Source organism: Sinocyclocheilus anshuiensis, unplaced genomic scaffold, assembly GCF_001515605.1.
Source record: "Sinocyclocheilus anshuiensis isolate Anshui unplaced genomic scaffold, SAMN03320099.WGS_v1.1 scaffold624, whole genome shotgun sequence".
NCBI classification, from domain to species: Eukaryota; Metazoa; Chordata; class Actinopteri; order Cypriniformes; family Cyprinidae; genus Sinocyclocheilus; species Sinocyclocheilus anshuiensis.
This window is the reverse complement of record NW_015554128.1, coordinates 1-9,980: the sequence shown is the minus strand read 5'-3', so window position 1 is coordinate 9,980 and position 9,980 is coordinate 1. Positions and strand designations below refer to the sequence as shown.

Here is a 9,980-nt window from a genome sequence, read left to right as displayed (position 1 = left end):
GTATCGATATATCGATACTTCGGATCGATACGCCCATCCCTATCCAGCAGTCCAGCAGTGCTATAAAAGGGAAATGCCAGCGTATTAGAGCAGTCGGTCTTTGTGAACATGTGCTGTGATTTTTCATTTTGTGTTCTCTTGCTTGGTTTAGTTTAGTGATGGCGAGATGAAGCCTTATGAAGCATTGAAGCTTTTCATCCAAGTGGTTCACAAAAGGGTTAATTTCTGGAGGCTTCATTTGCTCACAATACCACCTGGTGGCCAAAGAGTGTAAAACAAGCAGATACATTACAGATGACCTGATGTGATCTGTGATTCACTTCTTTTGCACCAGTTAAGGCTTAGAAATAATGGTGAAGAAAAAAAAAACAATTTCCATATAGACTAATCTATTTATATGAATATAATGTATATTTCCTAGTGGTATATAATGATCGTATAACATAACTGTAATAAACGTATTTGCTTGAAATGAATGGGGCTATTAAATGTGTGTAAATCACGTCTTTGCTCATAATAGGCAGGAGGGCCAATATTATTAGTCTAAAACTGAATTTACAAGATTCAAACCGCTTCCTGAACCAGTCTGGCCAAGCGAGGCTTCGGACGTCATCAATTACGTCATTGCTCTAAAGCGATACAAGCCTCGATACGCGCATGGAATATTGAATAGAGGGCATGGTTTTATTTTTGCGCTCCTCCTCTCTGTCTCTCACTCATAGCAACCTAACGGTTGGAGGGGTGTGTTTAAGGTTCTCTTTCTAACATTCGTTAGGTATCTCACTATGGGAACGCACCAATAACACCATGTCTGCCAACTATGGAAGACCAATCACTGCAGCAATCAGGGAATCCCGCCTCCCTGTATATAAACCGCAGCTACCTGCCGTTTCGTCATTCTCGCTCTCTTCCCCGTGAAGATTTCAGAAGCTGGCTCAGCAGACTTCGGGAATTATTTGCTTAACAGTTTACAGTCGGAGCCGCAAGGTAACGTCCCAAACGCAATACATTCCTAAGGTTTGTTGAGCGACTTCACTTAGAGTGAGATAACTAATGCGTCAGGGAGAGTTTTCTGCTCTAAGTTTTCCATTTATTTTCCAAGTTTTTGAGGGGGCTCACCACGCACCAAAAAGAAGGAAAAGTAGAGCTCTCTATCGCAGCACAGCTCCGTACTAGTTGTCATGTTGTGGTGGGCTTCCGTACGAAGAGAGTGCAGGCCCCATGGCCACTGAGAAAGAGCCGGAGAGCCCTGGAGGAAGGAGTCTTCCTCCCCATCCGTGTGCTTGTGGAATGTGGATTTCTGCGAAGGATTCACATGGCCTCTGCATCTCCTGTTTGGATGCTAAACACGCTCAGGCAGCTCTGTCCAACCCCGAGGGCTGTCCTCACTGCACGAATTTCTCGGCTAAAACCTGAGAGCGAAGACTCCGCTTGGCAATAGCTGGGAAGTCGGACCCATGCCTCTCTGCTCAACCCAGAGAGGAACCGATGGCTTGTTCGCAGGCCGTCAGCTCGTGGGGAGAGATGATGGAGAGGGTGTCACTCGTCCTTCCCCCCGCTGTTCGAATATCCATTAGCGGGAGAGGAAGATGATGAGGATGAAGTATTGTCGGCCATCCTCGAGGACAATGATGACGATGATGAAGATGCTATTCTTCCCCCAAATCAGTCGCGTCCGCCGAGTGCACAGGATGTGAGTTCACCCTCCCCTGTACAGACGGACATGAATCTACTCGAGGTCTGTCGCAGGGCCGCGGCTAGACTATCAATCGACTGGCCATCCCAACCTGCAGGTCAGGGGGCTGAAAGGGATTTGTATTATGGAAAGAGACTTCCGTCACATCTCCCTCCAGCGAGGCAGTTTATTTCAGCCGTCCCGGCTTGTGTGGCTGACATGAAGAGGTTTTGGGACAAGCCTTTTTCCCACCGTGTGCCCGTCAAGGGCTTCTCGAGGCTGGATGTTCAGGTAATGGAGGATTTGGGGATGGCAGATCCTCCCCCTGTCGAATCTTCTGTGGCTAATCATTTGCACTCAAGTTGCAGGGCAGCGCTCTCTTCAACCGGAGCCTCGCTGCCAGGGAAGACAGAGCGCTTAGCCGCCTCTGTTTTTCAAAAGATCTATAAATCATCTGCACTGGCCGTTCGTGCTTTGAACGCGACGTCCCTCCTTACTGCCTATCAAGCGGAGTTATTTGAGGAGATGGGGTGTCAGATGGACTCCGGAGCAGTTCAAAGCTGCGGTCGGAGTATGGGCTTAGCGGTTGTGGGAGAGAGATCGCTATGGTTGGGTTTGTCAGGCCTCTCTGACAAAGAGAAGGTGGAGTTTTTGGATGCCCCTATTGATCCAAAGGCCATGTTCGGCGCAACGGTAATAGCGATGCATCAGCAATGTGACCTGCGGAAAAAAGAGGGAGAGGCATTCGAGGTCTGTCTCCCCAGAAAGCCGGCAGCTTGGCCTTATCACCCGAGCCGACTGAACTTCAGACCTTCAGGGAGAGGGGGACATTCTGACTATCAACCTTCCCGTCAGGCTCCACCGCAACAACCGGGAAATGCGGGCCCTCAGTCAAAGCCGGGTTTCGTGAAACCAAAAAAGTCTTTCGCAGCCACAGCAGTAAAACACCGGTCGGCAACCCCTCAGGGAAACAAAAAGAGGCGGTCAACCTGAGACATCAGCTTGGCATCAGGGTTTGGAGACAGCACTCAGGGTTTCTCAGTCCCATTCCTTCAGAACGATTCTATTCTCCCTCCTGCGGGGAAAGGGAGAAGGAATTTATATGTGAAATGGGCTTGCGTGGTCAGTTCAAAGTCCAATGGGGAAATGGCCCATGTTCCTCTGGTGCCCCCCAAAGAATTGTCTCTCCCTCCACCTATGAGGTTTGTTCTGAGGGAGGAAGGACAAGAGTTCATAAGCATCCCACCACAAATAAAGTTTTCTCTGACACATCCAGGCCAAGGGCTGAGGGCGCAGAGTGGGATAAAAAATAAAATAAAATAAAGAAATATCACAAAAAAATTATATACAATCACAAATAAAGACTAATCTAACTCCTTTACTGGAGCGTTATTCCCCTCCTTCACCACTAGAGTGTGCTGCAACACAAGTGAGAGAAGACGGGAAGGGCCCACTCGCAGCTCAGGCGGCGAACTGGCGCGCATGCACAGTTCATCCCTGGGTTTTAACCACAAAAACTTCAATACAGACTTCAATTCACTGTAAAACCTCCTGTGTTAAATGGAGTGGTAATCTCATTGGCTCATTGGCCCAAGGGGAAGCAGCTCAGGTTTTAGAGGACGAAGTATCCTCCTTCATGAGAAAAGGAGTGATAAGAGTGATTCTAACGAGAGAAAGCCACATAGGTTTTTACTCCCGTTATTTTTTGATTCCCAAAAGAGGGGGAGGTCTCCATCCCATTTTGGATTTACGGGTCCTCAATGAACACCTCAGAAAATACAAATTCAAATTGCTGTCGCTCAGAATGTTGTGTCAGAGTATTCGTCAGGGAGATTGGTTCACCTCAGTAAATCCTGCTCACAGGAAATATCTGAGGTTCGCTTATCAGGGCACAGCATACGAGTATACGAAAATAACCTTTGGCCTTGCTCTGGCTCCCAGGGATCTCAGCAGAGCCTCAGAGTCTCAGCCGCAGAGTGCGTGTCTCACCGGAATGCATGAGCGCTCTTCGTCAGTGGAGTGCCCGTCTTTTCTCAGGACAGGATGCCCTCTGGGTCCTGTTAAGTTAAGGAAAGTGGTGACGACAGATGCATCTCTCACGAGCTGGGGGTACATTTGCACAGTTAAAGGAGGCCACTGTAGCACTTAGTAAAAAAAGGGGTTAAAAAGTTCGATAAATTTTCTAGAACTACTAACAGTGTTACTAGCTCTGAGACATTTGTGCATTCTCTCAAGAATCATCATGTATTGGTCAGGACAGACAATACAACAGTTATAGCCTACATAAATCGGCAGGGAGGAGTTCGTTCTCACAAGCTTCCCTTGTTAGTGAAAGAACTGATTATGTGGAGCAGCAGGACCCTCCTGTCGTTACGCGCGACACATGTTCCAGGAATAATGAACAGGGGAGCAGACTTACTGTCCAGAGGGAATCCTCTGTATGGGGAGTGGAGACTCCACCCCCAAGTGATCCTCATGGTGTGGCAGAGATTCGGCCGGGCCGCCGTAGATCTCTCGAAGACGCGCAATGTCCCCTGTTCTTCTCTCTGGCCGGCGACGATGTGACGATGTTGGGTGTGGATGCTCTAGCCCACGAGTGGCCAGACGGGTTACTGTATGCGTTCTCTCCGTTGAGCCTGATCAAGCCGACACTACGGAGGGTTCGTCAATGCAAACATGTAATGATTCTGATCGCGCCATACTGGCTGGGGAGACTGTGGGTTGCGGAAATTGTGCAACTGCTCTACGACCAGCCATGGCCGTTACCAGCACGCAGGGATCTCCTCTCACAAGCACGGGGGGAATTTTTCACCCCTCCCCTCAGAAACTAGCTCTCTGGGCCCGGCCCGTGAGAGGCTAAATCTGAATGCAGCTGTGTTACATCCGAAAGTGATAGAGACAATCACTTTCGATTGTTCTTACAATCTTACAAATTGTAAGAACAAGAGGGCTGCCTCGACACGTTCTTTATATAATCTCAAATGGAGGGTGTTTGAGGGATGGTGCGCCGATAGAAACATTGTTCCTTTCTTGTGTTCAGTTTCGGATGTGCTGTGCTTCCTACAGGACCTTCTGGATAAGGGCAGAGCCTTCTCTACAGTTAAGGTTTATCTGTCCGCTATCTCGGCATGTCATGTTGGTCTTACGGCTCTGTTACTTGCTCTCACTATAGCAAAAAGGGTGAGTGAGCTACATGATTTATCAGTTCACTCCTCATGTATGATGTTCACTCCGGGGGGTCGAAAAGTAACTTTTAGACCTAACCCGGCGTTTGTGCCTAAAGTGTTTGATCACGCTGGTGCAGTTCAATCAGTGGACCTGCTAGCTTTTCATCCACCACCTTTTTCATCCCCAGAGGAGGAGAGGTTACACAGTTTATGTCCGGTTCGTGCTCTGTATACGTATGTTCAGAGAACCCGCACACTTCGTAAGAGCAATCAGCTATTTGTCTCGTGGGCTGACTCTTAGAAAGGAAAACCTATCTCCCATCAACGCCTTTCCCACTGGGTGGTGGAGGCTATCATGTTATGTTACAATAATGCGAATATAGAGCCACCAATAGGATTACGAGCACACTCTACTAGAGATGTGGCTACATCCGGGGCTCTGTTTAGAGGCATTTCTATTCAAGAAATTTGCGCGGAAGCCAGCTGGTCTTCTCCGCACACATTTGCTCGATTCTATAGACTGGATGTGACGGAACCCTCTCTGGCCCACTCAGTCCTGGGAGTGAGTAGTCAGGGTGAATAATGCAGGTCATTAAGGGGCGAATTCCTCATATTATTCTGTTTTCACCTCGGCAGCCAGCTGGTCTTCTCCGCACTCATTTGCTCGTTTCTATAGACTGGATGTGACAGAACCCTCTCTGGCCCACTCAGTCCTGGGAGTGAGTAGTCAGGGTGAATAATGCAGGTCATTAAGGGGCGAATTCCTCATATTATTCTGTTTTCACCTCCGTCGGGAGTTATGATTTAGATAATAACCTACTCTTTCTTTAGTCTGCTTTGTCAGCATATCGGCAATACGGGAGTAGTCTATATCCCATAGTGAGATACCGAACGAATGTTAGAAAGAGAATGTTAGGTTACTGACGTAACCCCGGTTCTCTGATAACATGAAGTGAGGAATCTCACAAACATTGCCCTCCTTGTCTTTACTGCACGGAGAAGAGATATGCGGAGAATGAAGAAACGGCAGGTAGCTGCGGTTTATATACAGGGAGGCGGGACTCCCTGATCGCTGCAGCGATTGGTCTGAAATAATTGGCAGACGTGTTATTGGTGCTTCCGCAATTGGTCACACCTGAGGTGTTCCCATAGTGAGATACCTCACTTCATGTTATCAGAGAACCGGGGTTACGTCAGTAACCTAACGATATTCTGCCCAAGCCGTCAAACAGACGTAATCACAGAAGGAATGCCATTCCAGTGCGGAAGTAAATGTTCAGATTTTGATTAAAGATTACCAAGACAAACAATTTTTTTCAGCGGATTAACTTGCACGGGTTAATTGTTCACATCAAGACTAGCAATGTGCGCTAGTAAAGTAAATAAAGTCAATTTTGATTTCATTCAGACTTTAAGGCTTAGAAATAACGGTGAAGAAAAAAAAATCAATTTCCACATAGACTAATCTATTTATATTAATATAATGTGTATTTCATAATGATTGTATAACATAATATAACATAACTGTGTAATAAAGGTATTGGCTTGAAATTAATAGGGCTATCAAGTGTGTGTAAATCAAGTCTTTGCTCATAATAGGCAGGAGGGCCAATATGATTAAACTAATAACTGGAAAGTGGCTGGGTTTAACAGGGCAGAGGACTGTGAATTTACAAGATTCAAACCGCTTCCTGAACCAGTCTGGCCAAGCGAGGCTTCGGACGTCATCAATGACATCATTACTCTTACTCGATACAAGCCTCGATACGCACTTCACTGAAAGCTGCCAGGATTTCTCGACACACGTGCCGAAGCCTCGGCACAGAACGTAACATCACTAGTTTAGTTTGTATGCTTTAGTTTATAATGTGCTTTGACGGCCATGTAGAACATCTTATCTATTTGCTGTCCTTAGAAAGCTTTTCAAGGTTCTGTTAAAACTGGATTGGAGGTGAAGGGGGTAGGTAAGTTATGTCATGTGACTTACTTGGTGCACATTTAGGTTGATTTCGTTGTCTAGACACCCTAGGTTAGGGATTTGTGCCACTTTCTGTATGTTTTTGTTTGGTTAGGTAGTGTAGTTGAGTTACGATGTCTCGGACGTTGAAGATTGTTTTTCTTTTCACATTTTTCTTTTCTTAGTTCAGAATTAGACTAAAATGGGTTAGTAAGATTTATTTTGGTTTTGTTACTTTCTTTTTTTTTTTTGGCTGGTTTCAGCTTGCATCTTCAAACTGAAAATAAATTATCCATCAAGTATCCATCAAGAAGAATTTACTTACTCATATCTGTTGCATTTTCAAAGCTTCCTCTTGAAGATCCCTTGCTTCGATTTATGACTTCTGAATTCTTTCTGTCTATTTCCAAATGGCAGCCGTTGTTTTGTGCCACTGTCTCCTCAATCTTCTCCAGCAGCTCCTTGATCTGAGTGTCGTCACTCCTGTTCTGATTGTTGAGAACATGATACCTGTTCCCACATTTGTCCAGCAGCCACTGGAGATCCTGCCCTTCACTCTCAATGTGCTGCTCTATAGATGTGTCTAACAGAGAGTCTCCACGAGTGAACAGCACTATAGTGTGACTCCAGACTCTCTCACAGAGAAGATCCACATACCCCTGCAATACTTTTCTATTATTCTCTGTAAATGGGTAGTCCGCACGTATGATCAGTAATACAGCATGTGGTCCTGGAGGACACAGAGACACACTGAGCAAAATCTCCTGTTTCAGTAACTCAGGACTCTCCTCGACAGATTCGTTCCTCCACCATCCTGGAGCTTCAATGACAGTGATGTGTCTGTTTGCTACTTCTCCATGTCTCTTTACACACCGATGAGTTAAGAAGTCAATCTCCTCTCTGCCCAGAATAGTGTTTTTTGTTGAACTCTTCCCAACATTTCTGTTACCCATTAACACAATCCTCAGCTCTGAGAGATGTTGAGTTTCACCTGCAACAAACATAGAATAAAGCACACTAATCATCATGTTTCCTGTGCATTTAATAATAACAAGAATGCTAAGATAAATCTATGCTATTTAATTAACATTGTTTATAATACAAATATATACCTCATGAATGGATTTAAGCTGTCAAATCAGAAAAAAATGGGCTTTAATACCTTTAATTTTACTTATTTATGTAGTTAGTTATTTGAATGGTACACAAAAAAAGATAGATTACATAAAGCAAACTAAGCGAAGCTGAACTGCCAACACCGTGTTTTTAATTATTATATTCATTAAAATTAATTGAAATATTTAACACATGCAATTCACTAAAAACGTGAACATGTCATAAAATCCCATTCCAAGTTTGCTGAAGGCATACGGTAAGGGACCGCGAGAAATAAAACAAAAATATCATTTATTATTGAATGAAAATCTTGACCTCGGCGGCTCGGCCTCTGAACTCCTATGTAGGCTACATTCATGCAGGTACTATGCAGCATTTCTCTCTAGAGCCCAAGGAGAAGCATAAAAGCGCATTTTTAGAGCCTATCAATTATAATCAGTATTAAAAATATACGAGACAAACGGCGGGGCCTTTAGTATAACCCTCAGAAAAGCATACGTTTACTTTTCTCACATGAATATCTCTCAGGGGCGTAGTTTGCTGTAACCCCCCAATATTTATGGGTAATGGAACCCTAGAATCAGGCTGTTAATTAAATCGCGACTTCACGAATCACCTAACACTCTGCACGCTCGAAAAGTGTGATCAGATTTGCGCGAGCAATTCCTATCGCGAAGCTGATGGTAAAATGTGTGATCTATTTGAATTCTATTAATCATCCTACTACTTGTCCGCTTGATCCTATTCCATCTCATCTTCTTCAAGCCATTTCTCCTGCAGTTGTACCTGCACTCACTCACATCAACACATCCCTTCACGCTGGTGTTTTTCCCTCAGCATTTAGACAGGCTTGTATAACCCCACTACTTAAGAAACCCACCCTTAACCCATCTTTTTTAGAGAACTATAGACCGGTTTCCCTTCTTCCTTTCATTGCAAAAACACTTGAACCAGCTGTGTTCAACCAAGTGTCTGCCTTTCTCACACAGAACAACCTCCTCGACAGCAACCAGTCTGGTTTCAGAAGTGGACATTCAACCGAGACTGCCGTGCTCTCAGTTGTTGAAGCCCTAAGACTGGCAAGAGCGGCTTCCAAATCTCCAATACTTATCTTGCTGGATCTGTCCGCTGCTTTTGACATGGTTAATCTAATGAATAATTGATTTGTTAAATCTACTGAACAAATGTGTCTGATTGGTCCAAATGCTACACCATTCTCCTCATTTGTAAGTCGCTTTGGATAAAAGTGTCTGCTAAATGTCTAAATCTAAATGTAATGTAAATGTAAATATATTAAAATCATTTTAAACTACTCATGACCACCTTTATCAGAAGAATTTCTCACGTTTTATTGTAGGCTTATTTATTATGGTACATTTTGTTGAACTTGTTGTAGAATTTATAATAGATAGGCCTAATCTGTTAAGGGAATAGATTTTTCCCTATAGATTTATATTACAACTGTGACTTGTTGTAGCCTAGCTATTGTTTCTAAATTTGCAGGCTGTTGTTTTTCATAACAAATGCTATATAGATTAATAATTAAAAAAAAAGTAATTATTGGCCTGGTAATGATTAATAGGCTAGCCTTATTATAACAAATTCTGTTAAGAACTATGGTACATTTTCATAAGAGCAAGTACAAGTCAGAATCGAGAGCCATGGGTTCTAATGATAAGTGATGGAAAAGCCTGGCCTTCACATATTCCAAGAGATGACATAGATTAAATCATTAAGAGCCTGATAAACTGTTAAGGTGTAAGAAAAAACAATATCAATAAGATGATGTTAAGTTAGATTGACTTCCCATGGCATGTTGAATTAGAACATTCTGTCAAAATATAGCCTATAAGTGCCTAAATAATATTAAATAGGCCTAGGCTACATTACATATTCTATGTAAACAAGTACTTGTTAACTAGACTATTACTTTATTGCAGTTATGTTATCAACCGATTTTGCATGTGTGGATGATAGCACAAAAGACCATTATAATAAAAAAAAAAAACATATAGGAAGCAAGCAAACAAACAAATAATGAGGGAGCATGATCCGGGACTCCACT

The 9,980-nt window shown here is 43.8% G+C and overlaps 1 protein-coding gene across 1 annotated transcript in view; it reads right to left on the bottom strand.

The window, feature by feature from the left end:
* LOC107670189 (GTPase IMAP family member 8-like) overlaps positions 1 to 7,790 on the bottom strand; it is a gene marked incomplete at its 5' end in the record, with an annotated part of 13,597 nt that extends 5,807 nt beyond the window's left edge. Inside the window, one exon of the mRNA XM_016462712.1 lies at positions 7,125 to 7,790. Coding sequence (XP_016318198.1) covers positions 7,125 to 7,790 — 666 coding nt within the window. The remainder of the gene's footprint in view (positions 1 to 7,124) is intronic.
* Positions 7,791 to 9,980: the final 2,190 nt, after the last annotated feature.